The sequence below is a fragment of the Sciurus vulgaris genome, assembly GCF_902686455.1.
Source record: "Sciurus vulgaris genome assembly, chromosome: 8".
In the NCBI taxonomy this organism is placed as follows: Eukaryota; Metazoa; Chordata; class Mammalia; order Rodentia; family Sciuridae; genus Sciurus; species Sciurus vulgaris.
The window spans coordinates 145,596,179-145,623,420 of NC_136468.1; the positions used below are offsets into that span (position 1 = coordinate 145,596,179).

General features: G+C 55.4%; 1 protein-coding gene across 5 annotated transcripts; it reads left to right on the top strand.

Moving 5' to 3' along the window:
* Positions 1–27,173, top strand: HVCN1 (hydrogen voltage gated channel 1). 5 transcript variants are annotated; one of them, XM_079149627.1, is made up of 8 exons: positions 3–70; positions 369–443; positions 4,041–4,079; positions 18,527–18,823; positions 22,665–22,769; positions 25,081–25,312; positions 26,640–26,752; positions 27,031–27,173. In XM_079149627.1, the coding sequence occupies exons 3-8, from the start codon at positions 4,059–4,061 to the stop codon at positions 27,094–27,096; spliced, it is 834 nt and encodes a 277-aa protein (XP_079005753.1). In that variant the 5' UTR covers positions 3–70; positions 369–443; positions 4,041–4,058; the 3' UTR covers positions 27,097–27,173. The 5 variants fall into 5 exon arrangements, with proteins under 5 accessions (XP_079005757.1, XP_079005753.1, XP_079005755.1 ...); XM_079149631.1 differs by lacking the exon at positions 4,041–4,079 and having other exon boundaries at positions 1–70; XM_079149628.1 differs by lacking the exon at positions 369–443 and having other exon boundaries at positions 18–368.
* Positions 27,174–27,242: the final 69 nt, after the last annotated feature.

Consider the following 27,242-nt stretch of genomic DNA (forward strand, 5'->3'; position numbering starts at 1 on the left):
GCGGGGCGGAGGGAGGGAGGGAGGCGCGGCGAGCCGGGGCTGCCAGTCGTGCGGTGGCCGCGGACGCGCGGTGAGTGCCCGGCGGGGTCGCGCCCTGCTGCCCCGCCCAGCCTCCGCGGAGCCGGGACCCCTCGCACCCGGTGGCGTGCTCGCCGCGGGAGCCCCTGTGCTCGTGGCCCCGCGCGGGGAGGGACCCCGGGACCCTGTGTCGCCGGGTGCGGGCCCGGCACCTGCAGGCAGCCCTCCCGCCGCGGCCTCGTCCGGGAGCCGTCCTCTCCCGCAGGGCGCGACCTGGCCGGGCGCTTTCGCTTCATCACCGCAGGGCAGCAACAGGTGGCGCCGGGCCCATCACTGTCTCCCTCTCACAGGTGAGGACGCCGAGACTCCTGGAGGCCCAGCCGAAGGAGGCCGAGCCTGGAGGCTGAGCCTGAACTTGCAGCCAGGTCTGTGTGCAGCCCTGGTCCTTTGGTCCCTCTGCCCTGCCCCAGCCCCCTGAGGCCCAGGGCGACTGGCCCAGGACAGGGAAGGTGGGCGGGGTGCTTCCTTCCAAGGAAGGGAGGAGGAGGCTGAACTGAGCCGGCGCCCATCCCTGCAGGAGGAAGCCCCGGGCTGCAGATCCTTCACCTGGAAATGCTTTGAACACCCACCTCTTGGGGTCAGGGGTGCCAAGGAACAAGAATGGTGGGCTAGGTTTGGGGTGATCTCCTGGCGAGAGGGGGCATTCCTCTGGGCCAGCCCCCTCCAGGAACCTCCAGCCTTCCCTCAGGAGGCACCCCTGCCGGGCGCAGGGGATCTTGCAGGCTAAGCCGTGTGACTTTGTCGCTTTGTGTCTCAGTTTCCTGATCTGCCCTGTGGGGTTCAGCCTGGTGCCTACCTCACAGGATGCTGAGGATGAGATGCCTGGTGTAAACTTAGCCTGGCGCAGGCCCCAGCCTCCTACCCAGCTGTGTCCTCTCCACTCTCATCTCCGCCCCTCTGAAGGTGCTTCTGGGCTGCGCCCCTGCAGCCTCAGGTTGCCTGGGGCTTTCAAAGCTGCAGTATTTCCGGACAGCCCCACTGGGAACTTGAGTAAAACCAAGGCTGGGGCCAGCAACTTCTCCCCTGTGAGTCCCTGGGGGGAGAGCTGGTGCGAACAGGGTTTTGACGAGCTTTGCACTAAGTCTTGCATAATTCCAGACTCCTCTGTGGCCCCCGGCCCTCCCGGACCCACACTTCTGAGCAAGGAGGAAGAAGCCCAGCGAGCCGTGGCCCAGCCTGGGTTCCAGCCAGCCTGGCTCCCCACCCCACGCCATCTCCCCCAGCACCCGAGTCTGGCCTGTGCTCCCACTCTGACCCCAAGATCCTGCGGCCATCTTCACAGGCCTCCCCGCAGCCACCCTTGACCCCAGCATTCCTCAGCAGCCCTCCATACTTGGGCCCCAGGCCATTTTTGGAGGGGTATTGGGGCTTGAATCCAGGGGCGCTTAACCCCTGAGCCACATCCCCATCCCTTTTTGTTGTTTATCTTGAGACAGGGTCTGCCTAGGTGCTGAGGCTGGCGTTGAACTTGCGATCCTCCCGCTCCATTCTTGGCTCATCTCCCGCAACTCTGCTCCAGCAGGAGCCTCCCATTCTCCCGAGCTCTTCGCTCTCCCTTTCCCAGGGAGGCCTCTCCCCCCAGTCTTCGTATGACGGGCGCCCTTGAAATTCAGGAAACTGACAGTGTCACTTCCTCAGGAGTCTGACTGCGCCACTGGCCCGCCTGCTCGCCAGTGCGTGACTGGGTCGTCTCCTCCCAGCACGTAGCCCTGGGGGCCGAGATCTCGCCTGGGCTGAAGCATCAGCCCACCCTGGAGCCAACCGTGTTTTCCTGCCTCTTCACCCAGCCTGGGACTTGGCGTCCAGGGAAGGGTCAGAGAGCTGGGCACAGTCGCCAGCAGAGCATCGGGCGCAGCCTGCACTTCTGCCTGCTGGTTGCTTAAGAGCTCTTTCTCCACCCCTGTGCAGACCTCGGCCGCCGCCTGTCAGCTGCTCGCTGAGCGGGGCTCTTGCAGATGGCACCCAGCACTTAGCTGTCGGCATTGCTCAGCACGCGCGTCAACACCGGTTCTGCCGTCCAGTGACTTCTTTGAAACACAGTTGCCAAAATGAAGCGGAGGGTCTGATCACGCTGAAGGCAGTTGGCCCCCGGTGCCAGGTGCCTGTTAGAGCAGCATCCCCAGCAGCGAGCTGAGTCCCCCAGGCCGTGGCACGCGTCGTCCCACTTCTGTCCCTTGCCCCTCATTTCGCAGGGAGAGCGTGGGGGCTGTACGTTTTCGACTGCTTGAACGGCGAAGCTGGGCGTTTTCCTGGGTGTGCTTGCTTCCCGTCTCAAGGAGGGGGGTCTCCAGGGCACCCCAGTCTTCCCTTCCCCTTCGTTTGTGGCGATGGAGCCCATCTGGTGCGGATGGGCAGAGCGGCTCCGCTAGCCAGCCGGCAGGACCGTCTTGGACAGCCCGTGCGCACTCTGTCTGGGGAGAGGAGAATGCGGGGTTTTTGCTTCTTTTTCTTTGTATGTGAATGTTTTTCCAAAATGCTGATATTTTACTTCTTTAGCTATAAAAGGAGCCTGAGGCCCCTAGAGTCCCTCGTTGGCACATTGGGGCAAGAAAAGCCTGGACACAACCTAACTGTCCATCTCTAGTGGACAGACCCATCTGTCCCTGCAGGGGGCTCCTGGGTGGCTGTCATAGGGGGTGTCCTTGACCCTCAGCGTGCTGGGATCAGCTCAGGGGTGTCATCCTGGTCTCCTCTCACTGCCCATCAAATGACCACAACTCAGTGACTTAAAACAACCCACATTTATCAGAAGCCTGTGGTCAGCCTCAGTGAGGCCCAGCAGAGGGGCTGCCAGGTCTGCACCGCTTCCGCCTGCTCAGGGGACACTCTGGTGGCCTGTCCTACTGACTCCCCCTCCTCCTCCTCCTCCCACTCTGTCGCCTCTGCTGCATCACATCTGTCTCCACTTTCGAACACCCTCCGGGTTCAGCAGGCCCCTGGAGGACAGCCCATCTAGAACTGCTGGAGTGCAGACTGCAGGAGCAAAGAGGAGGTGGGCAGCTACTCAGCCCAAGTCCAGGTCACTCCCTCTGCTCCCAAGGAGGACCGCTGGGAACGCTCTGGCTGCTGCCTCATGGACGTAAAATACTCCGTAAAGCACACGTGTGTTTCTCCTGCGTGGAAGGGGCCGCCCTGCACCCGCCGTGCTGCGATGGGATTGTCTGTCTTCTTTCTACAGCGACACATGCAGGCTGGGCAACCCCCACTGCTCAGATGCACATCAGCCAACTACCCAGACCCCCAACCCTTGCTGCAGGACGATGCCGGGCTTTGGCATTGGAGTGGAATTTCCATAGCATTACAGTCAACCATTCTGAACTCCTAATTCAGTCTAGCGAGCAGCCATCAAGCCATCTCCTGTATCTAGCTCCAGAACATTCCATCACCCTAAGAGGAAACCCCATCCCCTTAAGCAGCCACTCCCTGCTCTTCCCTTCTCCCAGTCCCCCGGCAACCACCAGCCTTTTTTCTGTGGATTTGCCTATTCTGGAAATTTCACACGAATGGGGATCACATGGCATGCGACGTTTGTGTGCAGCACCTTTTCTTAGCATCGTGTTTTCAGGGCTCCTCTGTCTTGGCAGCCGACCATGCTTCATTCCTGTTTATGGTTGCGTAATATTCTGTGGCGTGGACATGCCGTATTCTGTTCATCCACTCCCATCCACGGACGTACGGGTGGCTCCCACCTTTCAGAGATGGTGAATACTTCTACCACGTACCGTTTGCCATCTCCAAACGTGGACCCAGTCCTCCAGCAGGGGTTTGTTGGCGAGCTCGTCTTCAGTTCTTTGGGGGGGCGTGTCCGGGATGCGTGTCCTTCTGCAGACATTGTGAGCTCTGCGCTCTTCAGACTCTGTGGAAACTAACTTAACGTAGAACAGCTCTGGTAGAAAGGATGCCAGGCCCGGGCTTGGGCAGCAGCAGGATGAGGGATGCAAACCACTGTTCTTGTTTTCCAGACCCAGAGGCAGAGGAAGATGGCCTCCAGTGACGTAAAGGTGAGTTCCCTGGGGTGTCCGGCAGCGTCAAAGGGCCTCCGCCTCGGAGGATAGCTCTGTTCGGTGTTTCCCGCAGGGTTGAGAGATCCCTGCCCGGGGCCTTCCCACCCTGTCTATGGCCACAGAGGTGAATCGTGGCAGGGTCTTACATGACCTCCAGGCAGCCTGGGAGCCTGAGCCCACCCATTTGAACCCCAGCTTCCCATTTTCACAACCCTGAGTCACAAGGCCAGGTCCTCTGCCTCCCTTTGCCCCAGTTTCCTTATCTGGAAAGTGACAAAAAGATTAGTTCCCACCTCGACCCCTGAAGGTTTGTTTGGAGGACCAAGGAGACAGTGGTCTCAGACACCAGGCGAAAGCTGAGGCCGTCCGGGCTCTTCCTTAGCGTTCCATCTTAACAGGGCAAGGTATTTGGGCACAGAGAAGTAAAGCCACTTGCTCGGGATCACACAGCTGGGAGGTATCAAAAGTCAGCCCGGCCTGACTTCACAGCAAATGCTTGGCCTCCGAGATCACATGGCTGTCCTGAGTGGCTATCCAAGTAGGACTGATGAGCTCTGACCTTGATATCCGGGGTGCAGGGTGGTGGGTTTGGGGGATATTGGTTGCAGAAGTTGCAAGCGGGGAAGAAAGTGCTGACTTTCCCTTCCGGCATTTACACAGAGTTCTGGGGTCCGGCCAGGCCAGCTGCGGAGGGTCAAGCTACGAGAGCTAAGGGTGGCAGGTCCGAGAAGCCTCGAAAGGGTCAGCAGGACCCGGCCTGGTCGCAGCCTTGGATTTTGTGGTTAGCACAGTGGCTGCCAGAGTTAGGTGCTCTTTGCGTTCTAGGAACCGCTAGTTACAAAGTGTCGAAGAAACAGGGAAACAGCAGTGACTTTTCTTTGGTTTGCAGTTTCCTATTAAGTTAGGTGAACCAGAAAGGACCCCTGCGGGATGGGCTCAGGGGCATCTGTGCGGGGGACTGGCTCAGCCCCCACAGCTGTGCTGGAAGAAAGGTGACAGTTTGTATCAAGAATCATGACAGAGCCTGGCATGGTGACTCACACCTGTCATCCCAGCGGCTGGGGAGGCTGAGGCAGGAGGATGGTGAGTTCAAAGCCAGCCTCAGCAACAGCGAGGCCCTAAGCAGCTCAGTGAGACCCTGTCTCTAAATAAAGTAGGGTTGGGGAGGCGGCTCCATAGCCGACCCCCCTAAGTTCAATTCCAGGTACTTCCTCCCCCGGAAAACAAAAAGGGAATCGTGCCGATGTTCACACCCAAGTGTAGTCCTCTGGTGAATGGGAAGCAATCCATAAAAAGGAAAAGTCATTTTTGGCACTATTTTCTGAGCATTTCAGGTGCCTTGATCGTACCTGCGCCGTTATTTTACGTACTGGGAAGACAAAGGCGGGGCTGGGGCAGCTCCTGGGTCTGACCCCCGCACTGTGGGAAAAAATAGAACTTTTGGCGACAACGCAAACCAGACCCACCGAAAGGCGCTTCAGTTCCAGCGCTGTCAAAGCGGAGAAAAGGGGCCTTCGAGTGGGTGATAAAGGCGTGAAGCCGAAACTGGGAATCCAGTGAGTTGCCGGCCGGGTCGAGGCTGAGGCTGGGCCTGTCCCCGGCGGGAGGAGAGAGGACACAGCCTCCGGTCTCCGATTGCAACTGTGAACCATGCAGATCCGAGCAGGCGGCGCGGTGGGAGGGGACGGGTCTGCGTCCTGGGCTGGTTCTGCCCCTGTCCCTGGGAGGGGCGGGCAGGGGCCTGGTGGGGCGGTGCGGGGACCAGGGGCATCAGGGCGGCGCCCGTCACACTGCACCAGGCCGGGCACCTGCAGGGGACGCCCTTGGGGAGCCCGGGGTCACCTCCCCCAGGCTGGCGCCGGGCAGCGGCAGACCCGCCGCCTCCTGAAAGCCGCTTTCCCGGGTTTGCTCCTGGAGCTTGCTCACCGCCGGGTTCTCCTGGTTTGAGGAAGGAATCGGCCGCTGCGCAGGGGACCCAGCTTTCCGCCCTGGCAGACCCGATGCGCGGTGGTGGATTCGCGTGATTCCACCGTGGACGCCTCCCTCCGGCCCTTGTCCTGTCCGGGTCCCTCTCCCCACCTCTGAGCCCCGGTCTTCCTCCTCCATAAAGCGGGGACAAGGGCGCCAGCTTGCAGAGTAATGGTGGAGGACGCGTCAGGATTTGGCGTGGGAAGCGCTTTGCCGGGGGCCTGGCTGCAGCCCACAGAGCGGGACGTTGCAGGCTCCACGGTGGGAACGAGGGGCCCCCGGGTCCACCTTACTCCTCAGCCCAGTGCAGACAGTGGCATCCGCCAGCCCCCTCTGGGGAGCCTGGGAATTAGGGTGCTCTGCCCCAGAGCTACATCCCCAACCCTTTTTTTATTTCGAGACAGTCCACTAAGTTGTCTCTGTTTACAGATGAGCAAACTGGGAACAGAGAGGCCAAGTGACTTGCCTCACATCACACAGCCAGTGAGAAGTAGAACTGAGGCTGACCTCAAACTTGTGATCCTCCTCCCTCAGCCTCCGAGTCCCTGGGATTCCAGGCGGCGCGTGCCACCTGGCTGCCTAGGTGCCCTTTGGCTCATTCTGTCTGGAGGCGCTGGGTGCAGCTGTGTGGCCTTCCCCATGCTGCACGTTAGCGATCACCACAACCAGGTCAATTAAATCAGAATCTCTGAATCTGCAGATTCATTAGGACTTTTTAAAATTTCCAAGTGATTCCAACATACAGCTGAGACTAAGAGCCACCGGTTGGGCTGAGCAGGGCCCCTCTGTGAAATGGAGAAGGAAATAGGGGACCCTGAACTCTTCCAGCTGTCATTCCCACGGCTGAAGCATCACCAAGACATTGGCCCTGGGCCTGAACCACACTGGTGACAACCCTTATTATTTAGGTTATAGAGATTGAACCAGGGGCACTATACGACTGAGCTACATCCCCAACCTCGCCTAAGGTATTTATTATTTTGAGACAGAGTCTTGCCAAGTTGCTGAGGCTGGCCTCAAACTTGCAATCCTCCTGCCTCAGCCTCCCAAGTCACTAGGATGACAGGCCTGCTCCACAGAGCCTAGCACAACTCTTAATTTCTAGCTGGATAACTAGAAATTTTTCTTCCTCTGCTTTTGTAAAATCAGTAGCTCAACTTATGCCCTTTTGGCTGTTGCTACAGACTTGGACCCTCTCACCTCTCTCTCATCTTCTCCCTCATTCAGGGAAACAGGCAGCCTCTCCCCTTAGGCCAGTGTCTTTCAAACTCATTGGTGGTCCTGAAATCCATTCAGTGGGCGGTCACCAGGCTTTTAAGAAATAGAAGAGGATAAAATGGGAAGTCCGAGTATCTAGTGAGTGTAGAATTAGCTACAGACTGCGTGTCAGCGTGCGCCAGGAGGCAGGATGTGAAGTCTGAGGGCGTTGCAGGGTACTGCCCAACTCCCACCCAGCGTGGGGCTTCATCGCCGTGAGCTGGCATAGGCTGGGCAGTGATCACAAGGGTCACGCACGAGGATGGCACTGTGCTGGGCAGCCCTGGTCGGAGTCCTAGTTCCACTTCTCACTGGCTGTGTGACCTGGGGCAGTTGCTTGGCCTCTCTGTTCCCAGTTTGCTCATCTGTAAACAGAGACATTTGGGGGCCCCCTTGACAGGGTTCCTGCCTGTGCCATAAAGAGTTCTGCAGAGAGCGGCTACCACCGCAGGTGCTCTGGAGATAGTTCCAGTGGCCTGGGCTTTCCACTCCTGTGGACATCATCTCCACGCAGCCTCACAGTCCTTGAGCTGGGTTTGCAGCCAAGCCTGTCAAATCAGGAAGGGCGGAGAGGTGGCGGAGCACAGGCGGGGACCTGGGCGCCACGTGGGCTCCAGCCCGTAGATGCCCCCTCCCGCTGGCTGGTTGCCGAGGGGCACAAGCTTGTTTTCATGAGCCTCAGACTTACTTCCTCCCCGCCCCAGAGGAGGAAAACCTTCTACGCTTATTTAAAGACTTCCCTGATTTTAAAAATAGGCATTCCTCAGAACACGGGCTCCTAGGGGGCAGGTGAACTGGGCTCCGAGTCGCCTTGCCTCCCCTGCGGGAGGGTTTCAAGCCTCCCTCCCATGTGTGTCCCTGAGACAGGGGCAGGGGTGACAGACGCAGTCGCCCAGATAGGTGGTTGTGAACATGCCGTGGGAGAGTCCCAGCCAGCTCCCGTGAGCTGGGATGCTTGAGAGGGAACTGACAGAGGGAAAGGAAGATAGATGACAAGGAGAACAGGGTTACATATTCCAGGCAGTGGAAGCTGCATGTGCAAAGGCCCTGTGGCTGAAGGAACCTGCCTGGTATGAAAGGTGAATGGAGGCGGCATGGCCAGAGTGGCGAGAGGTAGACGGTGAGGTCAGGTAGTGGGCAGGGCTGCAGCAGGGACAGGGGCCTCGGAGGGCATTTTGGCTGTTCCCATTGAAGATCGATGGGACACCAAGGAAAAGCTTTAAATAAAGGAACACGCAGGGGTCCCCAGCCCAGCCAGCTCCAGTGCCTCACCAGGACAGCCCCCAGCCGCCAGCACGCAGATGTACTTCTGAAACTTTTTTGCAGCAAAAGGGCCCAGAATAAAATCAGTAAAGGGGAAAAGGCACCCGGACACCAGGCGCCAGCGCCCAGAGGCCTCCCCCAGGGGCTCAGCAGGGCCTTGGCTCCTCCAGCAAGGGAGGAGTCAGGACAGGACAGATGAGGCGCTGGTGACGCAGGAGGGGACCCAGTCCTTGGCTCCTGTCCCTTGACCTTAAAAACCTTCTCGCTCCCTGGTGGAAGGCGGTTCGCGCATCCCAGGGCGGGCCAGGCGGGAACCCTCCTGAAGCAGGAGGCGCGGGGACACCTCCCGGCCAGAGAGGGGGCTCGGCCAGGATGGAGAGAGGAGGTGGAGGAGGGTCAGTGGCGGGCGGGACCAAGGCGGGACTGGGACAGTTCTCCTGGCCCACCTGGTGGAGACCCAGGGCCGAGTCCCCCCGGACTCTGCCCGGGTGGGTCGCCACATCGCGGGGCCTTGGTGTCCCCGTCTGAATGGCGAGACCACGCCTGGGCCTGATCCTCCTCTTACTGTGACCATCATTCTTGTTTTTGAAAAATCTTTTCTGCCACGTTGTCCCTCGGCAGCGTGTCTTGGAACGAAGCAGGTAGACCAGGTCTTGAGCCTGAATTTCTCGTTTACTTCTCATGTTTAACAACTCCACAAGACAAGTCCTCAGCCTAAGCAGCCAAACTAATGCACATGTGTACAGGCAAAGATCCGTTCGGTTGGACTTTATGAAATGATCCATTTCTACCAGTTTTAACCTGTAGAAATGGCATTTTTTTTAAAAGTCCTCTTTTATTTCTAGAAAGTTTTCTTGACTTTTATCTTTTTTGTTTTGTTATTCTGGTTTCTTAGGGCTTCGAGTCATATATAAATATTTGGTTTATTCTCTCCCTGTCCCTACTAAATATTCATTTGTCGCTTCATTCTTTTTTTTTTTTTTTTTTTTTTTTTTTTTCAACTAGGAGGGAACCCAGGGTTGCTTTACCTCTGAGCCTCATCTTCAGCCCTTTTTATTCTTTGTTTTGGGACGTGGTCTCACAAAGTTACTTATGGCCGTGCTAAGGTCCTGAGGCCGGCTTTGAACTTGTGATCCAGGCTCCCGCATTGCTGGGATTCCAGGTATGCACCGCCTCATCCAGCTCACCATTTAATTCTTTAAAGCCTGGATCTTCCTTAAGGTTAAAATGAATAGGAAAAAACAAAGGGAAAGTTGCTGTCCACCCCATATCCCTGTCCCACTCTCCGCCCATCTCAGAAGAAACCGCTTGGCTGGGAGGTTGTCAGTGTTCCCTGTACGCGGGGATCGGGATTTTCAGCCCGGCTCTCTGTGTTGGATGCCCCCCCGCAGCATGGATCCACTGTGGCATATTTAGCCACGGAGCTTGGGGTTGTTTCCGGTTTGGGGCTGACCTAGCAGGGCTGTGGAGAGCGTCCATATGCACGTGTGTCTCTCATTAGGATAAATTTTGATAGAAACCCGTCTTCGCCTGGTTTCCTCCTGCACACTGGTACCTGGCACAGCTGAAGGACAAATACTTTTTTTTTTTCCCAAATGACTGTATTCCCTGGTACTTGGGAGGCTGAGGCAGGAGGATCACTTGAATCCAGGATTTTGGAGCCAGACTAGGCCACATAGCAAGACCATGTCTCCTTAAAAAAAAATAAAGAAGGAAAAGTCTGGTGTCCCTTCTACAGAGGGCACTCCTGTTGACGTGCCTCCGGGGGTCTCTAGGAGCCCAGCCCCTGTCCCATCACCTGCCACTGGTGTGTGACACGAGTGACTCGGGCCGGTTCTGTCCTCTCCGTGCCCGTTTTCCCTCCTGCAGATGGAGAGGCTGCTCCCGCCACTCCACCTGCTTCTTAGGGTCATCAGGGGCATCAGGCATCAAGCGAGAGCAGGGGGCCTGGCCTCAAGCTGGGCGCAGAGGGAGCCCCTGCTGGGACCGGTGGCAGAGATGCGCTACGTCTGTCCGGTGGTTTGGTGGCCTCTGGGGAAGCACGGTTTCTCCTTGGGTCCAGGTGGGATCTGTGTCCCGGGAGGTGGAGGGACAGAGTGCGGGGTCCGCAGAGTGCCTCTGCGCTGGTGTCCTGGGGGCAGTGTCACAGCCTGCCACAGGGATTTCTTCTGACTCGGTTCTGGAGGCCAGAAGTCCAAATCCGAGGTGTCGGCAGGACTGGCTCTTCTGGAGGCGCTGGGGGAGGCTCCGTCCGGGGCTGGTCCCCGAGGTGGGCCAACGGTCCTGGGTGTCCCTGGCCTCACCCCAGTCTCCTCCATCTTCGCGTCCCCTCCTCTCGTCCCAGGGACACCCGTGCAGAACGTAGGACGAGTTTATCAGGATCCTTAATGACATGTGTGAAGTCCCACATTCCAAGTAAGGTCACATTCAGAGGACGCGTGAGCTTGGGGGACCACAGCTCAACCCACCATCCCCCCTTAGCTGGGGGATCTGCGGTCACTGGCTGCCCAACCCCTCTGTGTTCTGGTTGGTCCTGGAACGTGGTCTCCACGTGGCGGCCCAGGGGTGGATTTCAGCAGTGTGTGATTTGGGGTGAGTCGCCTCCCTCCACAAGACCCCAAAGGAAGGCCTTGGTTTCCAACAGCTGCCAGAGTTCACACGGGAAGAGGGCTCAGGAGGAGCACGGGAGGCAGGAGCTGCCCCGCCCGGGCCTTGCTGGAGCTTGGATCAGGTGGGGGCTGGTAAGCAGATCAAGTCCCCAAGAGCAGCTCTGGGCGGGAGCAGGGGGAGATGGGCCCGGAAGGCTGTCAGGCTCTGGGAATGGGGAGCGGCCAGAATTTCTAAACAGGTGCCTTTTTCTGCAGTCGTGGGGTGGCCCTCCCTGGGGACTTTCCCCTCCTGCAGATGGTGCCTTCGCCCCTTCTAGGTCTGTCCTCCTGGCTTCCCCCTCCTGCGGGATGCGCTGGGGCCTGTGCTCCCTGTGCCCGAGGGAGGGAGGGTCTCGGCCCACCCCCACCGCACCCCAGTGTCCCCAGCCCAGCTCAGGAGGCAAGCACCACGGAAGTCATGGCCAGGGGCAGAGAGATGGAGGAAGCACCGCCGGAAGGCCTCCCAGGGAGGCAGATCTCTGCCCAGGACAGGGGACGAGAGGGGCAGAAGGGCCTGCCAGACCCAGGGTCTGGGTGGGGCCCAGGAGCAGACGGTGGGTGCACGCCAGAGCCCGAGGAGTCCAGAGTCGCTGGGGAGACCGAGGCCCAGGAGGGGCCCCCGAGGACGGCCCAGGCCCAGGACAACTCGCTCTTTATCCTGAGATGGCCTTGGGGTGGGGACAGGAGGGAGCCAGACTCAGCCTGACCGTGGTGGAGAAGGAGGCCTCTGGCCAGCTGCACGGAGGACCAGCCTGCCAGGGCGGAGGCTGCTGGGGGTCCAGGTCCAGGGGGGCGAGAGCTGGAGAGGAGGCACAGGGGCATGTGCAGCCTCCAGAGCGTGGAGCCTCCAAGGCTCCAGGGAGGAAGGAGCCCAGGACAGTGGGCAGCGCTTGGCTCCAGCAGCCAGGTGGGGGCAGGGCCATGCCCTTGGGAACCCACTGGAAGGAGCAGCAGATTTAGGGAGAAATGAGTTCAGTTTGCTGTCCATGGGGGTGTCGCCGTCGAGCCAGTAGGAACCGGAGGCTTGGACTTCAATCCAGGAGGGTGGCCTGGGAGACAGGAGTGTTGGGAGCTAGTGGGGCAGCTGGGGTTCATGCAGGGGAGAGGGAGCTGGGGAGTGTCCCTGTCAGTGACTCTGTGGTGCAGATTCTTGGGGTTGCAAGTGACAGAAAGTTCCACCAAGCTTAGGGCACGAAGGGACTCCTTTAGCAGTTCACGTGTCAGCGGGATCTGGGCATCGCAGGGCGCCGACAGCAGGTGGGTGAGCGGACTCCACAGAGGCTGCAAAGGTGGAGGATGGGAGGGTCTTTCTCACTGGGGATGAGTGGACGCCCCCACCCAGGCATGGGGTAGTAGGGCTCTTGTGTCTTGACCCACCACCTTCCCCTGAGTGCCAAGGGGCCACACAGTCTCCTTGGTCAGCTGTGCCTTACCCTCTTTCTGGAACTCTTCTGCTTCTGCCGTGACAGTCTTGACTGAAAAACAGAATTATTTTCTGCCCTGCTGGGTGCCACAAATATCTCCATCCCAAATTACTAAAAGCTGCCTCTTGACCAGTCACAAGGTTTCGGAAAGAAAACTTTCCTCTCTGAAATAAATATACATGTGGTTTTTGCAAAGCACCCTGAGCTTCCACCATGCAGAGAAATGGCTGAGGCAACCCTGGTCCCTAGGTGATGTTTCTGGGGGAAATTGTGACCTGGTGTGGGAGGCAGGGTACCAGTGTCCTTGGCTGACAGGTATGCAGGAGCTTCTACCACGAGTCAGATGTCACATGAGGCTCAGGGAACACAGACCCCACCTTCCTGAGTTTAAACGCTGAGAGAGAAGAAATATGTCAATGGCACACCACATGATTTCCAGTTGGAAACAATGATAAGGCTCTCAAGGAAAAGTGGAGACTGCGAGGAGAGGTTATCAGAAGTTATCAAAGGTGATCAGGGGTGATCAGAGGTTATCAGACTGGGAGAGGATATATTTAGGTTTCAGGGGTCAGGGAGGACCTCTGGGAGGAAGTGGTGTTTCAGTCAAGACTTCAAGCCTGAGTAAGAGTGAGCCAAGCTCAGAGTGAGGAGGAGAGTATTCCAGTTGAGTGAACAGCCTGTGCAGGGCTCAGACTGGGGCAGCTTGGAGCATTGGAGGGACAGGGTGACCCGTGCGTTTTGAGCACAGTGAGCAGGCTGTGGGGCAGGAGAGAGGCCAAGCCCCACGGGGCTGCGTACATCACGGGAGGCCTTGCACTTTTACTGGAAGAGTAAAGAGGGGCCATTACAGGGGGAAGCAGGCAGCAGTGAGAGCTCAGGGTGAGGGTTCTCAGGCTGCTGGGTGGAGAATCAGGTGCACTGGACGAATCAGATCAGTCGGAGGCCGTGTGGCCTTCCTGGGTGGTGGAGATGACAGCTCAGACTGGTGGCCGCAGAGGAGGAAGTAAACTGTGGAGGTGAGGAGAGAGCTGGAGACGGCCTGGGATCAGAAGGCGAGAGACTGTGGGGGCCCTCAGGGTTCACGCGGGGCTCATAGCTGTCCTCTGGTCTCCAGCCTCTGCGGAAATCTCAGGTCTGAGGTTCCCAAGGTGCATGAAGAAAGTGGGAGAGGGGGCGGGAGGCAGCCTGGAGTCCTGGATGTGGCATTTTGGAGCAGCACCCCTTGAACACCCCCCTCAGCTCACCCCGCAGTCTTTAGGTGCTGGGGCTTCCCCAAGGCACTTAACCAGAAAATGTTAGGGGTTCCGAGGTTTGTGAAAGAGGCGGTGTTCTCTGACCGAGTTTAGAGCTCAGAAACGTGTAAGGTCCCACAGAACAGAGGATAGGTCAGAGGACCAGGAGCCGAAGAGCTTGTGCCTCCTCCTCTCTCCCAAGTGTGATGCTGCTGATTCACTGACCTGGAGCCAGTCCTGCTCCCCATCTCTGAAATGCCCCCTTTCACGCAACAGTGGGTGTCCCAGCCCAGGTCTTCTCTCTGCACGCTGAGCTTCTCTAAGCTCGTGAACCTTATCATGGAGAAAACTTGGAGTGTGCACCAAAGGTGGAGAGAGATTTTTTCATCTTACTTTGAAAAAAAAATTGTTAAAAATACAAAAGAATGAAATATTATCAAAGGCTTACATAATCCTCAACCTGAACGGGCAGATGCTAATCTTTTGTTTTGTTATATTTTAATCAAATCTCTGAATAATGTAAAAGTATATTTTTCAGGGAGAGTTCAAGTACTTTTTGATTCTCACATCTTCACTGCTATAGCATTTACCCTTCCCGACGGAACCATGATCATGAATTATTCAAATTTTTTTCTTCCTTAATCTCCTTATCATCTCCTTTCAGTACAACAGACACCAACATGTTAGGTCACTTAATACTGTCCCTCAGGATTTTTTTTTTTTAAGCTCTTAGCCATTTTTCTTTTCACTTTATGTTTTCTTTAGCTCTGTCCTTAAGTTTGATGATCTTTTCTTCTGTAGTATCTTTTTTTAAATTATTTTTTAAATTTTTTTAAATTTTGGCTCATTGTACACAAATGGGGCACAACTATTGTTTTCTTCTGTAGTATCTTATCAGCTGTTAATCCCATCCATTGATTCTTCATTTCATAGATGTATTTTTTAGTTCCAAGAGTAACCATTTGAATCTTTTTCATAGTTACATTTTCTCTATTGCAAGTTGTTGTTCCTTCATTGAATTTATGTTTTCCTTGAAATCTTTGAATGTATTTTTTATAGTAGTCTTTGTTGGTCAGTTCTTTTATCTGTGTCTGTTTTGAGTTTTTTATTAACCAATTTTTCTACTGGTTGTGGACCATGCTTTTCTGCTTCTTTATCTAGTAATTTTTTATCATGTGCTGGACAATATGTATTCTGTGTTGTTGAGCATATGCTGTTGTCTTCCCCAACAGAGTGTTGAGTTTTGTTCCAACAGTTAGTTGGGGATCAGCTTGATCTTTTTAAGACTTTTCAAAAGTTTTGTTGGGATGAGTCTACGGTAGCTCTTACTGTAGGCTTAGATTAGGTCTCTTTCTATGACCTGCTTTTCTGGAATTTCTACAAATGCTTAGGTGTCCCATAAAATCTATTCTGGATATTGGAAACTCATACATCCCCCAATCCAACCGTGTGTTACCTCTGGTCATTGTTCAATTCACAACTGCCCAGGAGTTCCCTCCACCCCTGAAAGTTATGTTTTCCTTGCTTCCTGGAGTCTGCTCTATATGTTTAGGACTCAGTCAAAGTCCATTTTTTGGAGATCCTTCTCTGCACTGCTTCCTTTTCTATGGTACTCCTGAAAGAGGGAGACTCAATAGTCCTGGAACGCAGTCTTTACCTCCATAGTCCAGAAAATACCCCCAGGTCGAAATTCAGGGTGATTGTGGGGATCAAATCATGTGATTCTCTATTCTCAGAGATAATAATATTTTGGGGAAGTATTGGGGATTGAAATCAGGGGTGCTTTACCACTGAACCACATCCCCAGCCCTTATTTTTTCTTTTGAGACAGGGTCTTGCTAAGTTGCTAAGTCTGTCCTCAAACTTCTGATCCTCCTACCTCAACCTCCCAAGTCACTGGGATTACAGGTGTGCACCCCTGTGCCCAGCTAAATTTCATGTTTCATCTAGTTTTATATCTGTTCTAGCAAAAGGGATAATCTACTACTAGTTACTTTAGCATGGACAGAAGCAGAAATTCTATTCCCTTATATGATTATGCTTACATTTTTTACACAATCCAAAAGCAATATATAGTAATATTTTCCATGAATTTTAAATTTTCACTTAAGTGGCATTACATTGTTCATATTATTCCACATCTTCATTTTACACTGAACGTGTTCAAAGGTCTATCCACATTCCTGTATTCATTCAGCCCCTCAGGTGAGTGTTCCTGAGTGTTAAGTGCAAAGCACTGTTCTTGGCATTTGGGTGTGCGGTTACACAAGACAGGGAAACGTCCCACTCTTACGGAGCGTTGAGTCAGATAATAAGTGCACAAGCAAGATCTAATAGCAGAAGTGTAATGAAGAGAAGAGAAGCAGGGCATGGAAACGGATGGGACTGGGGAGTGACGGGGTCTCAGAGGAGGTGAGGTCTGAGCAGAAGTCTGCACTAAGTGAGGGTGTGAGCCAGGCAGATGTCCAGGAAGGGGGACCAGGTGCAGTGAAAACCCATCCGAGGGCTTTGGGTAAGGGCGTGGCATGGTCTCATTTCGGTTTTAGAACGTTCTCTCTACTTCTGTATGGAGGATGGTTACTGGTAGGCAGCAGAGGACAAGGAACGATTGGCTGGGACCAGAGATGTCCTCTTTGGAATGTAGTTGGAAAGCAGAGCCAGAAGGACTTACAGTTGGGCAATGTTGGGTGGGAGAAGAATGGAGAATGATGCTCGAGTTTTGGGTCTAAGGAAGTGGACAACTGAAATGTCCTAAACTAAAATGGGGACAGTTTGGCTGAAGAATGACTAGTTCTGCTTCAGATGTGCTAGCTATGAGTTACCTGTTAGAAACTAAGGAAGATGCTCTGCCTGCAACTGTCCATTGAGTCTGGAGTTCAGGTGAGAGATGGGGCTGCAAGTGATATTGCGTATCATCAATTAGAGATGGTTTTTAGAGCCATGGTGCCCGGTGAGATCCCCTTGGGACTTAAAAATGGAGAAGAGAGGTAGGCAGAGCCCAGGCCCTGGGAATTCCAGTACTTAAATATAAGATCTTCCTCTCAAGGATCTTGCAAGAGAGACTGACAGAGGAGAACCAGGAGAATGTGGTGCCTAAAGCCAGGGAAGGAGGGATCTACTGTGAGTTCTTTGTTTTTAACTGCTGTATAGCATTCCCTCGCATGAACAGGGAAGTGGCGTTTTCCTATGGCCCACCGTTTATGGGAATGACTGTGTGCAGTGAAGATTCTTGAACACATCACCAACTTGAGCACGTGTGGACGGGTTTCTCTTTGGACACTGTGAAGGGGCGGAATCACTAGATGATTAAGATACAACCTAACTTGACCAGGCAATGCCAATTGCTTCCCCAAATGAAGCTGCTGGCATCCATTCCTAACTTCAGGGTTCAGGAGACCATGCTGCTTCACACCATCCCCAGCACTGGATATCGGAGACTCTGAAGATTCTTGCCGATCTCAGGAGTGAAAAGATGTGTACTAGTGAGGTTAGGCATTGGGCCCTTTGCATCTTCTCTTAACCTGATCTGCCTGTTAACATCCATTTCCCGGTGACTTTTCCTCTTCTTTTTGATTTATAAGATTTCTTTCTATCTATATTCTGAACTGCAAATCTTTGTTTATTATTAAGTACATCGCAGATATTTACTCTAAGTCTGTGGGAATATCTTTTAATTTTGCAGGGATGCATGTTTGTGTATATACACGTGCATGTCATATGAAAGCTTTTGATTTGGATAGAGTCGAATCTACTTTGCATGTGTTGTGTTATTTACACAATCTTTTCCTATCCTGAGAGCACCAAGATACCTGCCTGTATTTGTTCTGATGCTTTAAGTTTTAACATCTACCTGTTAGTGTTAAGGCATCTGAAATTTCCTCTGTGTATAGTGTGAGGTAGGGACTGGATTTTTCTTTTTTTCCCCTGATGGTGAATGCAGATGTCCTAACTTCTCCAATCTGTTCCCACTGGTGTAGACTGGTACCACTTTACCTGGAGGTTTCCACAGGGACATGGGTCTCTTTGGACTCGTTTCCTGTTCTGCTTGTTGAATCACCTACTCTTGTACTCATACCTGAGATATTGCTTGGTAAAAAATTTGATATCTTGTAGGATAAGATGGGTCAAGTAAAGGGATGGAATACTTGCTTTTCTTTGAAGCTCTTCCTCTTTAAGCAACTGTCAGTGTAATTGAAACAGCACTGAATGAGCTTAGGACAAACTCCATTTGCCACCCCTGTCCATCCAGGATGGATCTGTGGCATGGAGGGAGAGAGTGCCCCACGACTTTTCTGTGACACTTTTACTCCCCTCCCCACACCCTGCCCGCTCACCTCCAGGTTTCGGCCTGTGAGGTCTGAACTGCAGGGCGGCTCTTCCGGTATTTACACTTGGGCTTGCTGTGGGTATTTTGTGACAGGGTCCTAGTACAGATTCCGCTGGTTCCTGCCAGCCAGACCGCAGGGACAGGCCTGGTGGGTCTGGGGTTTCCTGTTGCCTCACTGACACTGAGCCCTTGGATTCTAAAAATAAAAGCACAGAAACCACTGCGACTCCTGTAGCTGTGCTCAGGGTGCTCTGAGCACCTTGGGGCCACCTGGGCCTGCTCCCCCATCAGCCCTGCCTCCAGCTCTGCCTTCTGTCCCGCCCAGGTCACCCACAGGGCCAAGGTAGCTCCTGCCCAGAGGATGAGCAACTTCCTGAGGCATTTCACTGTGGTGGGGGACGACTACCACGCCTGGAACATCAACTACAAGAAATGGGAGAACGAGGAGGAGGAGGAGGAGGAGGAGGAGGAGGAGAAGGAGGAGCAGCAGCCCCCACACGGACCAGCCTCGGCCGAGGAGGGCAACGCTGGGGACAGGGAGGCTGCACCCAGGCCGGTGCCCAGGCCTGCCCGCGACTTCAGGAGCACGTTGAGGAAGCTCTTCAGCTCCCACAGGTTCCAGGTAGGAGGGGCAGAGGCCCAGGAGGCCCCAGGTGGGGGAGAGCCTTCTGCCAGTCGCCAGGCCTGCCAGGGAGGCCCGCCTCTGCCTTGCCACTGACCGTTCCTTCCCAGATGCCTACCACCTGCCAGGAAGCCCCGAGCGCACCGGGGTGTCCGGGGCCGCTCCCAGGTTGTCAGGGAGGAAATAGTCCTCAGCCAAAAGTAAGTTAAAGGCCATCAGCAGGTGAACTGGTAAACAAAGTGCGGGCTATCCGCACGACGGGCCGTTGAGCCACGTGCGGGAGCGAGGCTCTGGCTCGGGCCTCAGGGATGAACCTTGAGAACGTGAGGCCACGTGAGCGAGCCAGATGCTCAAGGCCACGTGGTGACGGCGGCCCCTGATGGCAGAGGTTTGGAACAGGCAGAAAAGAGGCTGGTGGGGCCCAGTGAGGAGGCGCAGGACCGGGAGCCGCTGCTGGGTGGCAGGGGATGAGGTCGGTGTCCCAGAGCTGGGGAGCAGCATGGCTGCACCTGGTGAACATGCCCATTTAAACCTGTGGCGGTTTTTATGTCCCGCAGATCTTAACACACTCGCAAAGTAGATTAAAGGGTAATCATGGGGGGCAGGAAAATAATCGGTCCTGTGAAATCAGCAAAGGCAGCCTTGCCTGAGCTTGAGCAAGGCCGAGAGGGCCCGGCCTCACCGGCTGGTGACCATGGTCCTCAGCCTCCCTTTGTGGGGTGAGGCCAAGAGTTGCTCCTGGCTTGAACCAGCACCGCACTCCAGGCGTGTCCATGTGGAGAACAGGGGGAGGCCTGGGCCTCAAAGAAGAGCAGAGGGAACTGAGCCTCATGGGTCACCAGGACCTTTTGGCTTTGAAGGTCAAATGCAGGATGAGTATGGTCAGCCCCCGGGACCCCCGCCCTGCCCTGAGCGGGGCAGGCTGGTGTCTGGAAGCACATCCTGGGTCTGGGAGAATGCGGGATCCAGTGAGGGAGCCCACCGCTCCTCGCAGGTCCAGTTCCCAAGGGAAGCATTTGGGGACAGGGCTGCAGGTGTCCTCCCTGGAGCCCAGGTCCCTCCGGAAGCAGAGAGGCCGGCAGCCCTGGCCGCTGCCCTCTCTCACCGTGTTCAGGGTAAAACAGAAACAAGTGACTTGAGCCTCCTTTCACCCATCCTGTCCAGCTCACAGAGGGAAGCCACGGGCACCAGGCGCTCCCTGCCGCTCTGCGGCGCCTCTGTGGCTGTGACGGGAGGGAAACGTGGAATTAACTTGTTGGGGTTGAAATTCCAAACCCTCGATTTCAGGAACAGCGGGAAGGAGCCAGCTTCCTTCCAGCTGCAAGGGGATCCCTGGAGCCCTGGACCGCCCCCTCAGGATGTCCCCTGCCTCCTGAATGGACCACCAGTCCACTCAGCCTGCGGGAGGATGGGACTGGCACCCAGAGCCAGGACCCCAGAGACGCTATCAGGAAAAAGCCAACGGACTGTCATGAAATAAATCAAGATATTTATTCAGTCATGTGACAGTCATTTATTGAGCACCTACTGCATACAGCAGTGAACTTGTCCCTGCCCTCACTGAGGAGGATTAGACAGTCTGCAGACCGACAGGAATTACAGGGATCATCACCCAGAAAAATTCTGGTTACAACTGGAGAGAAGTCCTCCGCAGGGGGACGGAAGGGTCTCAGAGACCCTGGGAGGTCCAGGGAGAAGGAGGTGATGTGTCACCCGACACTGGAAGGCTGAGCGGGAACAAGCCCTGTGGATGGAAGGGGGCACTTTCCAAGTAGTGAGGCCATGTTTGCCAAGGGCCGGCGCAGGGAAGGGCCGGCTGCCTGGGAGGGTGGCCAGGGTGCCGTGGCTCACGTGGTGGGCAGTGATCCCGCAGCAGGAGGTGACGAGGGAGGGGCGTGGCGGGCAGTGGGCTCTCCGCAGGGGTCAAGGTGCAACCTCCTTGGGTGGGGAGAGGGGCTGTGGAGGACCAGGGAAGCCAGATGGGAGGAGGGCAGGGATTCAGGCTTTGCTCTCTGATGGCAGGAACTGCAGGTCGAGGGTCCTGGAATCCCTTTTTTGGGTGTTGAGGTGGCCAAGGTGAGGTGGCAGCTATTGCTGTCCCTTCTCACATGGGGTGGCACACCCAGGGAGAGAAAGTCGGGCCCCCACACACCTCTGTGGACGCCGCGATGGGCAGCACCCTCCCTGTCGCCTGGGGACAGGAGACACGGCCAACTCCGCTCTCTCTGGAGGACGCGGGAGGCCTAAGGTCACGGAGGCTCCACCGCACTGGAAGGTGCTGGCAAGGGGCGGAGGAGACCTGGGACAGCCACAGGCCTGGCCCGGCCCTCGAGGGGAGGATTGGGGATCAACCAGCTTCTCCAGAGTCTCTGCATTTTCCCCGGTGGCACAGTGCCACCTGGTGAGCTGGCGGATTTGGGGCATCGAGGCTGGCAGGGCCAGGTTGGGGTCCAGGCATTGTGGCTTTCTTAGTCTTAAGTCTTTCTCTCATTTTTGTTTTCACTTTGTAGAAACTCAGGTGAGATTCATATGAATCTAATCATTTTGAAATAATTCTGTGGCATTCATGTAGTCTACTCAGTGTTATGGAACTCACCACTCTCTAGTTCCAGAACATTCTTATCAGTTCCACTGAGCGGTCATTTCCCATCCTCCCCAGCCCCCAGGCAGCCACCAGTCTGCATCCTCTCTCTGAATGTGCCCGTTCTGGACCCTGCAGGGAAGGAGTCACGCCACACGTGGTCCTCTGGGTCTGGCCCCTTTCACGTGGCGTGACGTAGCGTGTGCCAGCACTTCATTCCTTTTTAGGGCTGAATATTGGGACTATTCTTAATATCTATGCCTGAGTTTTTTTTTTTTTTTTTTTTTAAAGACCTCTCAGATCTCTTTGGTTCTAAAATAAAACCAAAGATTAAAAAAGAAAGAAAGAAAACACCAGAAGCTTGAATCTTTACTAAGCCTCTGAGTTTGAATGTGTGTGAAAACTCACATCTGGCACACACTCACGCAGTTACCTACAGGTTGAAATGGCCAGAACGTGAAGGGGTCCGTTCTCGCAGAGGCCCAGACTTGTCAACGTCAACGCGACGCTGCCAGTGTAAGGCAGGTTAAGCTTCAAGGTCAGAGGCTACTGATCTGGCAGCATAGGAGGCAAAGCCTGGGGTCTGGGCTTTCTGAGAAAGGAGGGGCATCGCACAGGGTCCCCTGGGACTCCTCCCGTTGCTGCCGTTCCCACCAGTGAGCAGTGAGACCCCCAGCTCACTCCGCCCTGGCGCCCCCCGAGCCTCCTCCAGCGGGTCAGAAAGCCCCACTCAGCTCTCCCATTGTCCAGGAAACGCAGGCCTCTCCCCGACAAGCAGAGGCTGGCCTCTGCGTACAGTGGCGTCACTGCCACCTGAAGAGCAGGCAGCCCCTGGAGTCCCTTCCCAGCCCAGAGCCCTGAGGTGGGATGTCCGATGACTTATCGAGGATCAGTTCTGTGCACCCCAGACAACAGCAATCCCCAGAAATAGAAAACTGGGACTTTAAAACGCTTTTGCCATCTAGGAAGTGGCATTGGATTTGGGCTGGCCCTGAGGAACGGTGAGCGAGCACGGAAAGCCCAGCAGTGTCTGAGGGGCAGTGAGCAGCTGCAGAGAGGTTCTGGGGTGCAGGAGGTGGGCAGGGGCGACACGTGGCCTCGGGGACCTGCCCCACAGGCTCCTCCGGGAAGGTATCGCAGTGGCGCTCCGTCCTCGGCACCGTGCCCGGCGGTCTCACCCAGATGTTCCCAGGCCTGCTCCTAGAGGTGGACGGGGCCCCGCTCGGGCTCACGGTCTCTGGCCCTTCCCGTGACCTGCAGGTCGTCATCATTTGCCTGGTCATTCTGGACGCTTTCCTGGTGCTGGCCGAGCTCATTCTGGACCTGAAGATCATCGAGCCTGACAAGAACAACTACGCGACCCAGGTAGTAGCGGGTCTTGGCTCTCTGGGGTGTTGGTGAGGCGGTCGCTTCTCTAGCTCACCGGCCGGAGCCGGGCAGCTGCCACCCACCGGGACCAGCGGGGCCTTGCTGGGAAGTGGTTGGGTGTTTTAGTAATGGCCGGACAAATGCCTGCCTTTCCAAATTTGAGAGAGAAGCATTTTCTACGAGGAGGAAACCTCGTTTCACGCGAGCTGTTGATGCCAGCTTGCTGGAGCCCGGCGCTGGTTCCAGGAGCGTCTAATCACGGGCAGGATGCATGTTCCCTTCCCCGGGCGCAGGAGTGTCCGCCTGTCTTCCTTTGGTGTTTGTGCAGTCCCTTCAGTGACTCATCTGTCAGTTGAATTAGAGGTGCCACCCCGGATGTTCACCCAGCAGGCGGTGGACACCAACCTTGGGCTACTGGAGGAAAGCCGAGCCTTCAGGCACCTCCCCACGTGCTTTAAGGGAAAATGGAATCACTGTGTGAATACCTCTCTTTACCAACAGCCGAGGGCAGAGGCAGCCCGGTCTGTTCCTCCTGTGCTGGCCCTGGTCTGCGGGGAAGGAGTACCTTGTCCCGCCCGCTTTCTTAGTAGGATCAACATACCTGCCATACTAACTTTTCCCTCGACTTTTTTTTTCTTTTTTTTTTTTTTTGGTACTGGGGATTGAACCCAGGGGCACTCGACCACTAAGCCGCATCCCCAGCCCTATTTAGTATTTATTTAGAGACAGGGTCTCACTGAGCTGCTTAGGGCCTCACTTTTGCTGAGGCTAGCTTTGAACTTGCGATCCTCTTGCCTCAGCCTCCTGGGAGGCTGGGATGACAGGCATGCGCCACCATACCCAGCCCCCAACATTTTAATTATGAAAAATGACCAGTGCACGATTTCCGTTACCAGTATGCATCCACGTGGGCTCAGGCATTTCTGCCTGGTCATTTGAAAATAAGACACATAGTGACACCTCTCCCCGAAACATTTCGACACAGGCAGGAATATGGTCTTTCTCCTGAGGAACCATCAGACCTTAGTCAATGGTCAGGTGTATCCTTACCACTTTGAATTTCCTCTTGTCCCAAGATGTCCTCTGTTGCATGGAGCCAGACCTCCACCCTTCTCCCCTCCTCATGCCACTGACCTTTTGAAGAGTCCAGTCAAGTGTCCTGTAGAGTCTCAGGTTCTAGATTAGTCTGGACAAATCCAGACAAAGAGGCCCTTTAGTTAGCTCCAAGGCCCACAGGCTCCGTCAGCACGCATTCTCTACGCGTGGGTGACATTCTTTATATGGCACCTTCAGGAGTGCCTTATGAAGCCGGGGCTTCTACTCAGTGACACTCAGCAGGATCGTTCAATTTGGGTAGCAAGTGCTGGGCCGTGCCACTGTCCCTGGACTCGTGTCCCTCTGCAGTTACAAACAGCCTGCCTAGTGGTACTTTGGCATGACACAAACATCCTCTTCCCTGGTAGGCATTATTATGACCCTTGCGCCAGGCAATGAGCAAGCTGAGGGCTGCGAGATTGTGATTTTCTGATTCCATCTTCTCCCCAGCTTTAGTTACTGCTGCTCTTCCATGAGAGGAGCTTTCTCCACCCCACTTTCTCCAATCCCATGTGGACGCATGGATTGTTATTTTGCATTCAGTGTGTTTCAGTCGATCTTGGTCACCCTTTCTGATGTTCAGACTGTCCCAAGTTTGGTCACTGTGAGGCTCTGCAGGCTGACTGCTGTGTCCTTTTGACATGATGCCCATAAGTCTGTGCATTTCCTTTCTGGCACACGAAGTTCGAGCTCACTTTTAATGTTCTCTGCTCCAGAAACAGAAGGTGTGTCCCTAGCGAGGTGTTTATGATAGAGATCTGGGGACCCTCTTCACTGACCACCATCTTGGTCTTTCCCAGTGGAAACCAGTATGTGTGGTTGGCTATGCCCCAGATTTTAACCGTGGAACTGTGCATGTATGGAGGTGCCACCATTCACTGGGTGGGGGCCTTCCAATGACACTGACATTGTTCACAGACAATGCAGAAAATCCCTGGTTCTGCAAACCGCTGCCGTAAACATCCTATCGGACATCGCTGTGCACGGGCAGGCTTTGCTGTAGGATGTGTTCCTGGCAGCGGAGTTGTTGGGCAGGGGGGCACAGCGGATGCCTGAGTTCTGGCACTGCCTACCTGCCACACAGTGACACCCAGCTCTCTCTCTAGACCCCAGCACCGCACCTGGGCTGGAGGTTGGTATTTGTCATCCGAGCGAACTTTTCCTCTGGCCAGTCCGTGTGACCTGCCCTGGCCTGTGGCTTTCTCCCCTTCAGGTGTTCCACTACACGAGCATCGCCATCTTGGTCATTTTTATGATGGAGATTTTCTTGAAAATATTCGTCTTCCGCCTGGAATTCTTTCACCACAATTTTGAAATCCTGGATGCCGTCGTGGTGCTGCTCTCGTTCATCCTCGACATAGTCCTCCTGTTCCGGGAGCATGAGTTTGAGGCGCTCGGCCTCCTGATCCTGCTCCGGCTGTGGCGGGTGGCCCGGATCATCAATGGTATGTCCCCAGCACTTTTGGGCTGTAGAGGGCACAGGGGAGCGGGTGCCCAGGCCAGCTGCTGAGCCACCCGGGAGCCTGAGCTCACACGCACCTGGTTTCCATCACGGCCACCACCTCCTCCCAGAAGTCCAGAGAAAGGTGGGGGCCAGGTGAGACTTGGTGACTGCCACCACTGTGGCCACAGATGGAGACCAGGCCCCTGCTCTGGAAACACCTCTCCTCTTCAGGCTGTTTTCCTGATTGTCAAGACATTCACGGAAAGGGTCGGGCTAATCCCTGAGGCAAGGCTAAGCCTCCGGGCTTTTCCCAGAGCATCTGGTTTTGTTTTCCATTTTTTCGTGGTTGTAGATGGACAGACGCCTTTATTTTCTTTCTTTATCTATATGTGGTGCTGAGGGGTGAGCCCAGTGCCTCCCACGTGCTAGGCCAGCGCTCTACCGCTGAGTCCCAGCCCCAGCCGAGCATGTTTTTAATTTGGTGTTTCCTAAGAGGAGGCCACCCAGCCCAGGTGGCCCAGGTGGCCCAGGAGGGTCCTTCCACCAGGGTGCAGGAAGGCACAGCACCTGGTGGCACCTGCACGCCGGTGCACCAGGCTCTCCGTGTCAGGGGAGCCATGCTTCTCCTGAGTCTACGTGGACCTGCCACAGCAGCTGCCCTCAGGCCTTGCTTCTCAGCAGTCCTCAGCAGAAAGTCTGATAAGGCTGGGCACAGGTTACCCGGGGGGCGCTTCAGGTTCTAGCCAGGGCTTGGGAATCGCTGTATCAGGGGTAACACAACAGGCTGTGGTTCATGGGGGCGCAGGGAGTGACGGGTTTGAAGCCACACGCCCTCTGACATGGAGCTGCTTCCCTTGGTGGCCTGGCTGCAGCCCGCTGGGCTCCAGCATGACCTGCAGGCAAACCAGGCTGAAGCAGCTGTGGCAGTGGGCCGGACATAGTGGAGAGGGCAAAGCCCATGAAGAACAGACCCTCTGTCCAAGGGAAGAAAGGACGCTCTCAGTCATCACTGCTGAGGGCTGAAGTCAGTGGGGCCAGCCTGGGGCTGGGGCGCATATCCGTGCCTGCTGCCACAGACCAGTGCCACTGTCCTGGACAGGGTCTGGAGCAAGGAGCTTCAAGGCTGTGATTATTTTAAAGGATTTCTCAGCCCATGTGAGCTGAGGGGGACACTGAGAGGCTCAGAAGGGAAACACCTGGCCCTCCTAGTGCTGAGGCCACCCTGTGATGACTGCCACTTGTCACTTTTTCCCACTATATACATCTAGAAATCATTCCCGCCCCCAACAGTTAGACTAGAAATATCGTGACTCTCAATTATCTTTCAGGGATAATTATCTCGGTGAAGACACGTTCAGAACGGAAACTCTTAAAGTTAAAGCAGATGAATATTCAGTTGGCTGCCAAGATCCAGCACCTTGAGTTCAGCTGCTCTGAGAAGGTAAGATATATGGGGACAGCGTCTGGCTTGCAGCTCCACCTAGGCCTGGCGCTTCTACTCCCGTGGGGCCTGAGCCTCTGCGCCTTCCCTTGCTGTGTTGGCGACTTTCAGGTTTAGCCGCTGCTTGGGGACCCCGTCTGCCTCAGCAGCCTGAATTCCACAAGGAGCGTAGCTCCCATTCACACCTGTGTCCCTGGGCCTGGGGCTCACGGACTCAGGGTCACATCCCTGCAGAGGCTGAGAAGGTCACCTGCAGTGTCTGTCTGCTTTTGCAACAGGAACAAGAAATTGAAAGACTCAACAAGCTGCTGAGGCAGCACGGGCTTCTCGGCGAGGTGAACTAGACTCCACCAGCCCACCCCAGAGAAGACCCTGCCTTCCGGACTGGCCGTGGTCAGAGGTCGGGCCACGGGGTTCCACTGGACACAGCCGGCCAGAGGCTGCTTCCTCCTTGGTGTGACCCAAGAGCTGCCCTCCTGCTGTGTAGAAC

Excerpts from the sequence above, each read along its gene's own strand:
- HVCN1 (XM_079149627.1), top strand. The coding sequence starts at position 4,059 with ATGGCCTCCAGTGACGTAAAG. Across the intron at positions 22,770-25,080 it reads AGAACAACTACGCGACCCAG|GTGTTCCACTACACGAGCAT; the intron begins GTAGTAGCGGGT and ends TCTCCCCTTCAG. Across the intron at positions 25,313-26,639 it reads GGTGGCCCGGATCATCAATG|GGATAATTATCTCGGTGAAG; the intron begins GTATGTCCCCAG and ends ATTATCTTTCAG.